Genomic DNA, 16,067 nt, shown 5'->3' with positions numbered 1-16,067 from the left:
TTCTCTACGTGCCTGCCAGCAACAGGCGGTCTTCTGAGTGCTTTCTGAAAGGACACTGCGGTTTTAGGCGCATTCGTTGCTATTTTACGATGCTCATGTTTGCACAAGCAGCTCCTGACCTACATTCACCGCGTCCCAGCCAATCTCCGCCGATAGTTTGGCTTTTAGCGCACACAATCTGTAGAGAGAAAGGGAACGTGATGGAGGGGGGGAGGGGCGGTGGGAGTCACGGTGGGAGTCACGGTGAGCACCGCCCTTTCCGCACGTGCTCGCCCTTTCAAGCAGAGATCGCTTGTGTTTGAAAAGGACAGCCACTCCGCAGTGAGCGACGGCACCGGTTTCTGTTTTGACCATGACGATGTGACAATATCCGGTTTGGCAGCATTTGCGCATGCGCGGTGCTCATGCACGTCTACCTTGGGCAGAGAGGGCACGTGGACAGGCTTTGATACATTCACCTGAGGTTGAAGGATAATGTTTTATTCTCTTATCGTTTTTTCATTGGAGGCGTTTGTGTTTGTTTCATGATGATTTATTCAAAAGTTAGGCTTCAAATTTAGATTTAAGGGATTCAAATACTTGAACACTTCAATCAAAAAGTCATTAAAAAAGATAAATTAGTATTTCATAATTTTCTTGTGTGTGTGTGAAATTCATATGTTTGTTGTATATATTATATATGTTATATGTTATGTCATATTAATTCTGGATTTATAGTTTTTGTTCATGCTATAGTTATATTATCCTCACAGTATATGCTTACTATTTATTTACTATGCCAACATGCTAATTTATAGCCTATTTAAATGTACATTACAAATATTCTCTTTAATGTGGAATATCAGAAAACTACATTATTGATTTTGCGCATTGGCCTATATTTTCATTTATGCGAACAGCCATAAAATAAAACATTTTGTATATACAGAATCTATTTTCTACTTACCTTCAGCCCATCATGTTCCCACCTCCCTCTCTGAAATGCCTCTTGTGCTATTGTAATGTTAAATTTGTTTCCTGGGGATGAATCAAGTTTTATCTTATCTCGTCTTATTTTAAATGATGAATTAATGACTGGATTTTAAAACTGAATCAGAAATGTACATACTACTACTATTTACTAATTAACATTACTAATGCCCATCTATTATATTCCATTAAAAGTAAATTAAAATGTAAATGTTAAAGCAGCAGACAAATGTGGTGTGACACATTAATAAAGGCTTTCCTGGTTAATTGTTAGTAAAGGCCTAACAACAAAACATATAAAACAGAATGACTAACAGGACAAATATTCTTTTAGATCAAAAAAAACTTGCTTCATCTCTGGAAGGGATCTGAAATCTGGAATCTAAAGGTATACCGCTCACTACATCATTCTCATTAACGTCTTAAAAATGAAGTGGACTTATCACTTATGCAGTACTTGAATAACCTGCCTTCGTTACAAAGGTAAAATATTGGGCTTTACTCAGTGGTGTCATTATCAAAAATGTTTTTTTGTCGGATTCACCTCCAACGGGCCCTGGGGCGAAATTCAGTGGTCCCTCTTGACCCCGGCTGTACATGGCAGTTACATTATTTCCCCAGACACCAAGAAACCAACCAGCACTCTAGAGCTGAAATGATTAGCTCATTAATCAATTAGCTGCTTGACAAAAATAAATAAATAATTGGAAACAATTTGATTTCTGACTAATTGTTTAAGTCATTTTTTGAGCAAAAATGGCAAAAATTCACGGTGAATGTTTGCTATTTTTTTCCAGTTTTCTATAATGTTAAACTCAACATTTGGAGTTTTTGACCGTTGGTGAAATAAGACAAGCAATTTGAATGTGTTCATGTGGGCTTCAGGTAATAATGATGGGCATTTTTCTTTCTGACACACTGAGCAATCGATTTCTTACCAAAGAAAGAAATTATCAGGTGTACTGATAATGAAGATCAATGTTGCGTGCCTTACAGTGAGGCTGGCCTCCCATAAAAAACAACCCCATAGGTTGTTTGTGCAAACAGCTTAGTATGACCCATAGTTATGTTTTATAGTTAAGCGACCTCAAGCAATTGTTTGAGACAGCAGCAGTAATTTCAACTAATGACCCAAAGTGACATGTTTATGTTCAAGTGTAAAAGGCCTCTAGCAGGTGTAGTAATAAGAGTCCACATAGGACGGAGGTCAGGGTGGATGGATCGGTAGACAAAACATTGGACTTAACACAGGAGACCTCTGTTCATTTCCCATTTCACGACAATAATCGACATTATTTCTTTTATCCATGACCGTTCCACAGCCGTAACCATATTCTTATTATTGTGACCATGATGACAACGGTCCTCTAACCTAAAGAAAGTACTTATTTTAACCCAAACCAGGAACTTTCCCTAAACATAACCCAGTTGTTTTTGTGTCCTAATAACCAAACCCTCAACTTAACATTGTCACATCGTGGAAGTGTTAGTTATTTATATCTCAACAATGATTTTTAACAGATTATCTCTGGTATGTCTTCTGCTGCCGCTGCGGCGCTAATTCAGGAAATGCTCCTGTGGGCTGGAGGACTTGTTGCTTGCAGCACTCCCATGATGTAATAATACCACATTGTCAATAGTTATCTATGTTCTAATTACTTGACACAAAAAAAAAGGAAAAAAAAATTGATGAAACACAACTTTTCAATAAATGAGCTCATAGTAAACTAAAACAGTGAAGGTCTTAAAACTAGAATTTGACACAGGGCCCCCTCTTCAAGACCGTTACCACAAGATGGAGGAGCCTCCATTATACTTCAGTGGTGCAAATTTCTATCAAATTCGCAATTAATCAGATCACATAGCCCCGGGTGCCCCCGGACAGTTTCCCATTTTGCCCGGTTGGCGAGCATTCCCCCTTTCTGTCCTACCACAGAAACCCGTGTCCTTACCCAGCAACAAAACTGAAAGAGAAGTCAGGAGACGAGGCCGGAGTGAGACCTCTGCTGCCTCCCGCCATCTCTTCCTCGTTTCCCCCGCTTATCGCCGAGCCCAGGCAGCTCATTAGCATAAAATGTGTGTCAGTAGGGCAGCGCGAGCTCACATGCCATGCGCACATGCTGTAGAGCTTTAACCAGCATTCCAACGTCGAACGAGCCCAATGTGCCGTCTCCACGCGGGGCTTTTGGCCAATGAAAAAGTGAGAAAGAGTAAAAAAAAAAAAAAAAAAAAAAAGTGGGGGCGGGAGGGGAGGGGGGAGGGGTGAAATGTTTTGAGAGAGCGTGACAGAGCGAGAGAGAGAGAGAGAGAGAGAGAGAGAGAGAGAGAGACATCCCTGATACACATTAACAAACAGGCAGTTGAAGGGACACACAAAAGAGAAAAGGAAAAAAAAGCTGGTCACATTTCTCAGGCACCTGAAAACGTGCTGGTTATTTTAGGACGCGTGTTGCTTATTGATGAGTGGGGAGTGCTTCATCTACTTCCACTCTCTGGTCATGTTTTGATGGTGACTGTACATGGCAAGCAGCTGAATGCTTTGGGACCTGTGTAATTTAGAGAAACTCTATACAGTGATATCTCACCACAGCTTGGCATCATAAGGTGTGCAGACGGAGAGCCGAGCAGCCCTGTGCATCTGTTCACCTTGGAAATTATCTGGATCAATAACAGATCTGCTTTAATTTCCTTTTTAATTTTTTTTTTTTTTAAATATTTCTTCCTTCCTTTATTTTTTCTTTTTCTTGCCGGGTTTTCAGACCCCCAATGCCCTGTGCACACTCCAGTTGGTCTGAGCTTTTGGATACACTCTATATGCCTTGGCAGTTCATGACTCTTTCACCTGTATCAACGAAACTCCTCAGTGGCAAGCAGAGGCAGTCAGTCCAGCATTAAACGCCCACGGTTAAACAGCACGGACCAACAGAGCAACATCGATCGACTGGGAAACATGGAAAATAGCCCTGGTGGTAAGTCGCTTTTATACTGTACTCTGTGTCTTTTGCTTGAAGCAACTGGAAAATATATGTCAGTGCCAATAGCAGCTATTTGGGAAGGAGCAGGCAATGGCGCATACTGGGAAAAGATGCCATTGGACTTCTCTACTTTTAATATTATTCTTATAGAGCCTCGCGGGTAATTTTTTCTATAGATTTTTTTTTCCGGCACTGTCTATTTATGTGTCATCGCATGATTCGATCTCTACATAAACCTGCTTATTGTGGGGCGAGTGTAGACATTTGTCGACGGCTTTGGTTTCTATCCTGTTCAACGGCACGTTAGTTGAAAAACGGTGCGTCCAGTGCACCTGATATTAGGCAGAGAACGACTGTGAACAACCAGGGTGCAATTGAGCTCTGCCCCTGCCGCACGGGAACTACTGCATATTAAACATTATCTGCGTCTCACTGTGTAACTCTGCCTGACACAGCCACACGCACAGGACTCATTTGTAATGGGGGTGGCGGGGGGGGGTCATTGCCTTGCCTTTAACTGTAATTCATGTACGAAACATATGGCTTCTTGCCAAGATCTTCTGCAGACAGAGGAGAGTTTAGAGGGAGTGGGCGGAGCACGGAAAGGTGAGTCCTCTCTCGTCAGTCTCCGCGGCGGACTTCCGATTCCCTGCACGCAAACGCGCTCACGTGAAGCGCGACCCAAAGTGCCCCCCCCCCCCGACCGCACACGTTCCCTCCCCGCGGCAGCCCGCCTGACTCACCTCCACGCTAACATTGACTTGATTCCTCATGATACCTGTCGGTGAATCACACACTGATCCTGCGGGTGGGTGCTTCGGAATGTACTCCTAGTTCCCCGATACGTCCCAGAGAGTGTGAATTGTTACTTTGTTGATTAATTTTACCTGGATGTAACCCCCCCTCCCCAAACCACATGTGGGTAGGCCATGTCAGGGAGCAGTCACGCCCGCTGAGTCAAAACAAGTGACGGGGGCCAAATTGTGCTTCCGCGTCCTGGCCGTGACGTGCAGAGCGGTGCTCGGAGCAAACGTTACTGTTCTGCCAGGACCTGAATCACGAATTTAAACGTAGTGGGAGGAAGCTGGCGATGAAGGAGCCGAGCGCAGATCACAGGTTCCCTCATAAAAAAAACGGGCCAATTTTAAAACCATTAGCTCTGTAGCTCAGTCACAGATTAGACGGGCTGCTGTAATGGACATGAGAGGCAACGTTTAACACCTGTGTGAATTTCGACCGCAGCACAAAAGGCTGAGCCGGTAAGGTATGCTGATATCGATCCAATACAGCTGAATACGGGACGACGGCGATTCGGGATTGAAAGGACACCACATCAGAGCAGGCCATTAAGTGCCTCGGACCGCGAGACCAAAATATCTTAATGCACGGTGACGTCAGCAGCAATAATCATCACATAAACCCCCCCCACAGAAAAATAACAGCTACGGTAACCAAGCAGTGGAAGGGCCATCACGCACGTCGCTTCTTTTCATCCGCGCTCCGCGCAGCGCACCCTGGGTAGAAACAGTCGTCATGATGTTGGGAATCATGCGCCTGAATTTTAATGCGCAGCTGCCCCGCCTCGAGCTGAGGGCACGTGTACACAGCCTCAGCGTCCACGTGCCGCGCATGATTCCCGAGCACCCCGCCCCTCCCGGTCCTTCCTCTCCGTGGCGCGCGCTCCGCCGCTCTCGCTCAGCTCGCACGGGGATTCCTCTGATAGCTTGGTCAGTGGGTCAGAGGGGTTTAAGAGCCTACTCTCTCCTCCTGGTTACTATAACTGGTTTGTGATGTTTGTCGATATTCACGATTTTACGTGAGGTATTACCGCGTGGTGTTCTGGACTGGACATTCGAACCTACGTTGGTCCTGGGTTTTTGCTAACCAGCTCTTCTTGTCCACGAACATCACCATTTACTTAAGTGGTTTGACAGTTGCAACAAGAGCAGTTTGAATGCCAGAATGAACCATTACTACCATTAGGTACCAATACTACTACTAACATAAACATTCAGTTCAATTTAACATCCATGACATAGATTGTGTTTTCTATTCTGAATTATGTGGAATATAATATAATAATGTGGAATATAATGTCGAACATATGTTTATTTTGAAGATGAGGAATTTGTAGACTGCTAGCACATTACTAAATGCCCATAAAATGGGACTTGTTAGCAAAAGAGAGGGCAAGGAAAATTTGGTGTAATTTTAAAGTTATTTGCTACATGACATGATTCATGGTTGTAGGCCTATGTGATGTATGCCTATTTTTTGATATACAAATTGTTTATATATCTACTTTTATAGCAGTCAAATGGAGAATAAATACATTACTAAATCATTCATGAATAACTTGAATCATCAGTGAATGCCTTAATCAATATGAGCCCTATGTAGTGTATTGCGGGACATACACGCAAAAGTAGTCAATCACAGACTCTCCCTTCAACTGCACTGGCTGAAGATTAAACTTTATAATTACAATGAAGAACATGGGTGAATTAGTAGCTGAATAACTAAATTTTAAGTATAGTTCAGTATCCCAAAAGAGCGTGACTATGGTAACTATAATTTTGAAAGCCTAGCGAGGAATGGCCACGGCTGTCCAATGACCACTTCTAATGTAACCCCCAGTGTTCAGAGAGATGAACTTGTGACCTTAATGCCCGATTATTTCCTTCATGTAAAGGTCTTCAACGATGAACAAGATATGCATCATCCCCAGAATGTGTTTTTCCCCCGAAAGTACATGCATGCGTCGCAGGTGTCATTCATGCCGGCAGGAAAATAAGCTTAATGTTGAGCTCTGATTCCAAGTCTAGAAACCATATTCCTTCTGGTTGTCAGCTTGAGAGATGATCAAACAGCTTGCTAATTCAAATTAAAAGATAGTATTTCTATCCATGGATCGAGTATAACCTGCCTCTTCCAGTCCATTGCATATCTATGGGTGAAACCACAAAACTACATTTAAAACTCTTTGAAGGTTTGAACTACAGAACTCCTGAAACACAAGTTCAAACTGGATCAACTTGTAGTGGTATCATTAGTGTTTTTATATAGCAATAAAAGAACATTGGAGGTTTGTGTGACATAAAGCAAATTTTGTCCCCTGTTGCCTTCGAAGAACCATCCTCCTTGAAAGCGCTTCATAAATAGACACATGTCATGAGGCCAGCTGTTTCACGTGGAGGGAGGCTTACTACCCATGCATAGTTGTAAAAGTTCACGAGAGAGGACAGACTAAAGGGGGTACCCCCCCCCCCACCAAGACATGATATAAGCATGATGTCTATACAGTTTGCCTGCCATGCATGCATGCATGCCCAGGAGATGGAAACACATGAGAGGGGAAGTCACAGAGGATGGGCAAAAGGAGGGGCGATGGAGCGTTTTTGTTTATTCTGTAGTTCTTATGGCCGTACGTGTATCCGCAGGTCACATGTTGTAACCTGTGCCTGCGTACAGCAGGGATGATATTCTCAGAGCTCATTCTAGCGCCCGGTCAAATTAGTTTCCGGGAAGTTAGGCGGGGACAGAATAGGGAACGTTTTTACACCAGAGAGGCGGGGATGCTGATCGTGATTGTACAAAGTGGGTGTGGACCCCATGTGACAGTAGGGTGTTACTCCCTTTGCTCTGCAGGTGATACACATGTCCTTAACGGTGTATCTCTCTCACACAAACACACGGGGAGCTGCGCATGCACATGTAACATTTGTGTGCGAAGTGAAGTCACAGCCTGACTGACACAGGAGCTGCCACCACACACACACACACACACACACACACAAGCTGTCAAGGCCAGAGTACCTTGTATTCAGTGTTGACACGTGTGAGCAGTGGAATTAAGGAGGCACTTAGAGCTAAACAGAAATGCAGCACGTGTTTTTCTCAAGGAGAGAAAGCGTAAGAGACGAAGGAGGCTTTTCCTCCGATGATCCAAGGTCCTTGAGAGGAAACGTACACCGTGTGGACAATTCAAGGCTATTGTCACTACTAGAGATAACACTGCCACTTCAGTTCAACTAGCTATCTTTTAACTAGACAAGAGGAAACTGTCTGATGGGATAGAGCACATATCTGATAAAAGCTGTCTTACCGGTTGTTCAATGAGAATCTTTGTCTGGTCATGACCCACAGAGTGCAATCACGATCATCATAGTATGAGCCCAGTGACACAGATTCAGAATGGAAAATGTTAAGCATGCAATTTCTGCACATGGGAAACATCTTGGTTTGTAGGTTTTTATGCTTAAATCATTTAGACAACATGACACAGTGATCTAATAGCAAATAAAAGGAGGGCAAACCGTGAACAGAAATTGAGGATCATCGATATTAGCACAAATGTATAAATTCTTGAAATCACAAATGCCTGCAATTGTAGAGATTATATTCTAATTTCTGTTTCTTGTTTTGTCACCACAATAGTATAAATTAAACGAATGACGTCAGCCTTAAAAGTGGGCAAATTAGGTTTGATGAGTTTGTCTCACCCTCACCCTTTAACACCTGTGATATGAATGCATAATGACATCCTCACCTTATTGGATTCAACCCCCCCAAGCAATTCATTTAAATGTGTCAAGTGGTCAGCAGCAACGTGACTGTTACCCTCTGCACAGTTTCTAGTGACTCTGTGGAATGCATCGACTTAAGGTAGCTGTGTCCTGCTTGCTTTCCCCTACAACTGTAGTCACAGCATTAAAGCCCTCTCTATTCCAAACGTGATCTGCTCCAGCACTTGTTATTGTACTGCTGCTGTTGTCTACACGGGACTGCGCAAAGAGCCTTGTGAGCCGGGCGGGAACTGTGTCAAGAGTCCATGTGAGCTCCCGGTCAGGTGGCTGGCGGATAGATGGGTCTGCAGGACCCGAGCCAAAGTGGGGAGGGAGGGAGGGAGGGAGGAGGAGGCAGGAGGGGAGGAGGATAGAGAAGAAGGGAGGGGCTTGGGAGGAGGGAGAGGAGAAAAGACTCAGCACTGAGAGCAAGCAGGCAGGGAGCTGGCTGGCTCAGCCTGCACGTGAGGGGCAGTCTTTCTTCTTGCAGGGAAGAACACTGTCTGCAAAACAGGGGGGGGGGGGTGGATGGGTGTTGTGTTGAGGGGTAATAGGGCATTTCCGATTTCATGTGACATCCCTAAACAAAGGCCTGTCTGTGCCACTCGTTGTCAATGTATAGTGACTAACTGTCATGTTATGACTGAGATGAGATGTTTGTATAATATTTTGAAACATGTTTAATAGAATATAATAAATTGCAGGTTATTGTATCACAGAAATTTCTGAGAGCATACAATTTAGCCATAGTGTTACTCAACCAAAGTAATACACCCTGACTATTTGCCTTATGTGGTTGTTGCTTCAACCAACAGATAAAGGGTTTTGTGCCTGGTCATTGTTTATTTATTATTTATTCACAAAAGCCTCTCTAATTGTATCACTAATCAGTAAAAGCAACACGCAAGCAGCTTATTTTCACAGTCGTTTTGAGAGTTGGCATGACAAAGCGTATTTTTTAATTTGATTTTCTAACAATTTAGAAACCAGTCTGCACAGATATCCAGGTCGGAGTTTTTGTTGCTCTAGCTGTGACATATTTCTGAATTATTTATCAGATCAAATTTCTGTTGTCCCAACACGGTCAAGGTTTTGTGTGTGTTTGCGAAGTCCTGCCAAGTAAGCACACTGAAACAAAGTAGAGTGTTGCTCAACACTTACACTCCCACCTACACTGTGCATGTGAATAGAGACCCAGATGAAGATCAGTGAAATGAGCTTTTGCTTTTCTCTGTTCCTCCAGGTGGTGTTATCTTGTACGCTGGCTCGTCTGGCAGTGCCAGCCCAAGTCCTGGCAGTCCTTCAAGTGGATACCAGACCCAGTCGCCCTCCTCCCACTCGCAGCCCTCGTCCCCAGAGGGTGTCTCCTTTCAAGAGATTGGGGCCCTGAGGCAGAGAGGGGAACAAGGGGGAGGAACTCCTTCCCCAAAAATGGTCTTCCAGTTTCCTGAAGTAAACAATGCTCCAGTTGCCCAAATAACGACGATATCATCGGCAACCTACAACCATCCCACAGTGGCCAAAAGACCTTGTGGTTTCACTGGCACGTTCACCAGTAAGTACACACACGCACTTCCCTCCTTCCCGTTCTCCTCTACGTTTACCTGCCAGCAGTTTGTCATTGTATTTCTCTCTCTGATTACGGTTGTATGCTTCTCTTATAGAGACCGGAGGTATGGTGCTTCTGTGTAAGGTGTGTGGAGACATTGCATCTGGGTTCCATTATGGTGTGCACGCCTGTGAGGGCTGCAAGGTGAGACTGAACAGAGATGGCATTATGTCATGTCTTTCTTTTTGCAGTAGGTGCACATACAGACACACCGCCACAACAGACATGCTTTAAAATCTTTATTCTTCTCATGCCTTTTTCCAGGGTTTCTTCAGACGCAGCATTCAGCAGAATATCCACTACAAGATGTGTGTGAAGAATGAAAACTGTCTCATCATGCGCATGAACCGAAACCGGTGCCAGCACTGCCGCTTTAAGAAGTGTCTCTCCGTGGGCATGTCCAGAGATGGTGAGAGAAAGGGTTAATGTTCTTGACAAAGATGTTTAGACATATGGCAAATAAAACCAGAATATTTCTTTATGGTTTTCTCAATGTAGAGCACAGGATTCAATAGATACATGTAACAAAGGGTTACGGTGATTAGAAAGTCAAAATTAGTTCCTGTTGTAGCTTTTGACCAAAGGGTGATTCCATTGTTGAAACTCTTCTTGAGCAGGTCTCACTTCTCATTACAAAAATACATTTTTTCTTCATATTCTTGTCTCTTTTTTCTCTCCGCTCTCCTCCTTTTGTCTTTTGTTACCCTCTGTCTCCCTCAATCATTGCCCTGCTGTCGGATTTATGGCAAGAGGAGCTCGAGAGTCCCAGTAGCCATCAGTCATACAGAAACTGTGACAAATATAGTTTATTTTGGGAAATTGGGGCATAAAGTTGTTGATTACGCCCTGTGCTCGCCAAGATGTACAGGCTTGCCTATTATTTTTGTTTTTACGACATAGTTATTCTGCCCTGTTAATCATAAAACCTTGAAATTAAATTAATATTACTACAGCTAATCTGCTTTACCGCATTATTTCACTGCAGGGGTCTGAACTCTAGGGAAATGGCTAAACTAGGTAATAATAAATCATGGTGTTCTGGAGCAAACATTTTTAGTTGACCCAAAAAAGCCAAAATGAGGGAGCGAAAAATTGCCTGCTAATTCATTAGATTGCAACAGGGAAAGTTTATTATTAATGTACATATGTTACACATTTTCATTTTCCGAAAATGCACACAAATTAAATTAAACAGAAAAATGTAACGTTGATCATTTGATCTACCCGAGCCAGCAGCAATAATATTATAAACCCCTAAAGCCACTTTCCATTTTCCTTTCACGTCTTTGACTTTACAGCATGATATCTGCTTGCAAATTGATTTTTGATTATCCCATTTTATTCCACCTTCAACCCTCTGTCTCTTCACCTCTCCTACCTGCCGCTCTTGTCTTTTTGACCTTTCCACTACTCACTCACTCTGTCAGTTTACTAATGACATCACGTTAAGTGCTGTTGACCCAGTGACCTAGTTCCAGAGGAAAAGAGAGAACGAGTGCTCAGCTGAAAGGCAGAAATGGGAGAGAGAGAGATGAGGGGGAGGTGGTGTAGCATACAGAGTGCTATAAATAGGGCTGTCAGTGGAGGTGCAGTATTGAAAAGGGGGGGAAGGGAGGACTGGAAAGCCTGGAGAGGAGGATGAGGCAGGCGCATGAGATGAAGGCTTAAGTGTCCGTATTGTGGTGAAACAGCTGTGACAGAGGGAGACTAGTCAGAGATAGTTACAGAGGTTTTAGGATTAGTAATCTGTGTAGGGATTACAGCCGGAGTGTCAGATGTTGAATTCATATTAGACCAAGAACTGAGTGTTGTGTATCTCTACATTGTTTGAATTTGAAATCGAATCGTTTTATCTGTCTGTTCTGCTTTTTAATGTATTAGTTAAAGTTCTGCCAGTAAGGGGCTGGCAGTGATATCAGTGCTTGATGTCAGTAAATGCTAACGGAGGATGCTCTCTTGTGGTTTCTATTCTCCTCAGCTGTGCGTTTTGGGCGTATTCCTAAACGGGAGAAGCAGAGACTATTGGATGAGATGCAGAGCTACATGAACAGTCTCAATGAATCAGCTTCCATGGAAATAGAGGTGTCCCCTCCTCCCGATGCCCCCTCCTGTCCACAGAACCAGACGAGTGAAGGCTCCATATCGCAGTCGTACCGCAGCAACTTAATGAGCGGTGACGAGAAACCACTTAAGATGGCTTCCCGCAACAGCAACGCCCGTACTTCCTCTTTCCAGAACAGTTCGGTACAGGAACCTGCTCTGACGCACCCCACAACCCACACGCAGCACACGGTTCATGGGGAGCAGGCAAACCTGACATCAAGCTACCATGTCCCCACAAACTGCCCTGTTGCCCCCACCAACAATGAAAACTCCACTAATACTAACATAGACAATGCCAAGTACACCTTCTCCAATCACAATCAGTGCCCCATCAGTGGCAGCCTATCACCTCAGTCCTACCCAGCCAATCAGAACAGTTTCCCAGCCAACGATCCTCAGAACCAAAATCCCTGTCCCTGGAAGTTGAATGGAGGCGCCAAAGTGCTGGTGAGCCATTTTTCTTTTTTGATCTATATCTATCTATATATATCTCTATATGTATATCTCTGTGTGTGTGTGTGTGTGTATATATATATATATATATATATATATATATATATATATATATATATATATATATATATATATATATATATATAATGTATATCTATTAAATTAATGTCAATAAAAAGTCCCTAACACTTCTCTTGTTCTCTTCTCTCTGTCTCCTGCAGGCATGTCCGCTGAATTCATGTCCTGTGGCTCCGGCTAGTCGTTCCAGTCAGGAGGTGTGGGAGTCTTTCTCCCAGTGCTTCACCCCTGCTGTTAAAGAAGTAGTGGAGTTTGCAAAGAGCATCCCAGGCTTCCAGACTCTTAGCCAGCACGATCAGGTCATGCTGCTCAAATCTGGCACTTTCCAGGTACATCCACTTAAACTGAATCTGCTGGTGGGATTTTGGAAATTGTAATTAACTTCCTTTCTCTTCCCTCTGAGTTCTGATTTGTTACTAATGCTAACCTGGTCCGGTTCTGTCCACAGGTTCTGATGGTCAGGTTCTGCTCATTGTTTGACCCCAAGGAGAGGACGGTGACCTTCCTCAATGGGCAGACGTACTCACTCGCATCATTGAGGGCTCTTGGCATGAGCTCCTTACTGGACGCCATGTTTGATTTCAGCGAGAAGCTAGGATCTCTGGGCCTGGAGCCAGATGAGATGGCTCTTTTTATGGCCGTCGTGCTTGTGTCAGCTGGTAAGACTCATCCACATGTATGCACATAATCACCAACTAAATACAGACACATTTCCTCATGTCTAACCCCACCTTCTCCTCCCTTTCTTCAGACCGCTCTGGTATAGTAGAGGTGGGAGCAGTGGAGCTACTGCAAGAGAATCTAATAAAAGCCCTGCGCTCTCTCATCACCAGTCGTCGCCCAGATGACAGCACCCTCTTCCCAAAGTTGCTGCTTCGTCTGCCAGACCTGCGCACACTTAACAACCAGCACTCGGACAAGCTTTTAGCTTTCCGCATTGATCCCTGAATTCAGATGGCCTGCAGCTTACTGAGGTATCTGCTTCGGGGAACCTCCTGGCTCCCCATGCAAGCCTGGCCCGCCACATACAGTACACTGGCCTCTGCATGACGGACAGGTGTTGTGGGAGCTGTGCCAAGTCTGATGCTGTGAGACAGTGGACTCGGAAAAAATATCAGTGAAGGATGGAGGCACAGCAGGAGGTGGAAGCTCCTGAACTCAAGCTGATCTCTCCTCCAGTTGCTTCCAGATTTACAAAAAAAAAAAAAATTAAAACATAGTCTGTGTTCTTCCATGGGTTCTTCGAGTCAACATCAAACTACCACCTCATCACCTCTCCCTCCCAGAGTTCGTCTCAGACAGCATTTGTTCTGAAGACCAAAAAGAAAGAGAGGGCTTTTTGTCCCTCACGAGACTTTGTCCTCCTATCCCGGCTTACAAAGCAAGCAAGAAGGAAGCACATACTCTTGCCCAGAACAAAAGGAATATGTAAAAACATTCACCAACAATGATTTCTTACTGTACATCCATGCTACAAGTGTAAAATGCACTTTCCATACATTGAGAAACCTGTTACATCAATATATAATATAGCAATAGAAATGTCTAACACACAGTTTGGAGGACGGTTTGTGTTTGCCCTGTTGAAATGACCTACGCTATTTTCACAACATGTCACCACGTGGGAAATCTTTATGAAAATAACCCATCTATGATTGAGAAATTTACAACATTTTCAAAAAATGAGAGTAAGTTGCATTGTATTTGTATGCGGTAATCAGGGAGAAATTATCGGTCATTTTAGACCGGGTCTGATGGGTAAAATGTTGAGGTGTTCTGTTGTAAATTTTTGTATATAACCTTTATTCTTGGTTCGTACCCTTGTTAGTTTGCAGATTCGCGGACATGTAAATGAAGTTAGTATTGAAATTATTGTATGACGTCACACATAATAGATTGCTCTACAGACTGCAGAGAAAGAGAAAGCAGCATTTGAACCATGCGCTCTGAGTATAAACTTTTTATCTGAAGATATATAATTGAAATAAATGTATTGTCAACTGACTGCATTGCCTTGTGAATATTTTGTAAATGTTTACGGTTGAACCATAGAGCACCATTATTAAATAATGTTATATAGCATTTTCCCTTGAGCTCATCTTTTTTCATTTTCTCCCTTAATGTGAGTCTACTATCAGCATTGCCGAGGCATACCATCGAGCGGTAGCCTGGCAACAGGCACAATCAGCCAATCATGCTCCAGGTCTGAGAGCCATTAGGGGCTCCATTACTAACAAGACACATGACTTGATTTTTGAGTGTGTGTTAACCAGTAAATGTGATTTCAAAGAGTGTCACACTTCAACAAATACAAGGTGGAGGTTATGACCTGAAATGGATTCTGTTCAGTGACATATACAACTACGACACTGGAAAGCCGACTGTCCAGTAGGTTAATTTTGGACCTGCGCATGAAAATTGTCTGGAGGTGAATAGTCAGGGTTGTAGGCAGAACAAGGGGTCCGTACCACTGCTATCATTACAGTCTAGTGGATGGCCTGGGAAAAATCAATTTTAGTATAAATGTTTGGGAACATTTTCAACAAACAGCAACTCTGGCCTTCAGAAGTCTCTGGAACGAGCTTAGTCTCTGACCCGATTGAATGCTTGATCCCTTAAATACTGCTAATATCAGACAAATACATATTTTTTTGTCTAAAACAGAATAGCACAGATTCACCTTTATATCTCTAGTCTCCTTAAGGTAATTATGATTGACTCCTCTCCTCTTTTGTATATTTTGAGTTCAAACATTCAAGAGAAGTAAAACAGTAAAACTGTCTCTAACCAATAGCGTGTATCTCTCTTGGAAACAAGAAATGAAAAATGAGCATCGCCCAGAAGCTGCACTCTGACCTCCATTTGTGTGAACACGGCCAAACTTGTTTTCTCAACGCTGCATCGGGAAAAAAAAAAAAAAAAAGAACAAGAAAAACGCTCAAGGTCTTCTACAGTAAGAGGCTAGTCTCTTTCGGTGCTCTGACTAAACCAGTTTCCCAGTCATTTCTAGGGATCATGTTGAGGGCTTTACGTGTCATCTACCGGACAGGCCGGAACAGCAGGGACTAATTTTAGCAATGATATCAGATGCAGGGACCAGTACCATTGATGGAGTTTGACTGAGTTGATGCCATTTCACTTTCATTTTTTTACTGTTACATTTTACTTTTACTTTCAACCCAAGCTTTCAAGCCAATATGGACAAGAGGTCATAAGAATGCTTAAAAAAAAAAAAAAAGGAAATTTCAACCTCCACAAATTTGTAAACTCCATCTGCTGATGAAGATAATGTGAAACCACCCAAAGCTCTGGTAC

The 16,067-nt window shown here is 43.2% G+C and overlaps 1 protein-coding gene across 3 annotated transcripts; it reads left to right on the top strand.

The window, feature by feature from the left end:
* Positions 1-3,308: 3,308 nt before the first annotated feature.
* On the top strand, positions 3,309-14,852 carry LOC120782960 (nuclear receptor subfamily 1 group D member 1-like). 3 transcript variants are annotated; one of them, XM_040115561.1, is made up of 8 exons: positions 3,309-3,938; positions 9,753-10,064; positions 10,174-10,262; positions 10,383-10,527; positions 12,097-12,668; positions 12,896-13,081; positions 13,201-13,411; positions 13,504-14,852. In XM_040115561.1, the coding sequence occupies exons 1-8, from the start codon at positions 3,920-3,922 to the stop codon at positions 13,698-13,700; spliced, it is 1,731 nt and encodes a 576-aa protein (XP_039971495.1). In that variant the 5' UTR covers positions 3,309-3,919; the 3' UTR covers positions 13,701-14,852. The 3 variants fall into 3 exon arrangements, with proteins under 3 accessions (XP_039971495.1, XP_039971496.1, XP_039971497.1); XM_040115562.1 differs by lacking the exon at positions 3,309-3,938 and adding an exon at positions 4,939-5,203 and having other exon boundaries at positions 13,504-14,851; XM_040115563.1 differs by lacking the exon at positions 3,309-3,938 and adding an exon at positions 4,939-5,208 and having other exon boundaries at positions 13,504-14,851.
* Positions 14,853-16,067: the final 1,215 nt, after the last annotated feature.

This window comes from Xiphias gladius, chromosome 21 (assembly GCF_016859285.1).
Source record: "Xiphias gladius isolate SHS-SW01 ecotype Sanya breed wild chromosome 21, ASM1685928v1, whole genome shotgun sequence".
Taxonomy (NCBI): Eukaryota; Metazoa; Chordata; class Actinopteri; order Istiophoriformes; family Xiphiidae; genus Xiphias; species Xiphias gladius.
The sequence above is the reverse complement of the archived record's forward strand: the minus strand, read 5'-3'. Positions and strand labels throughout refer to the sequence as shown.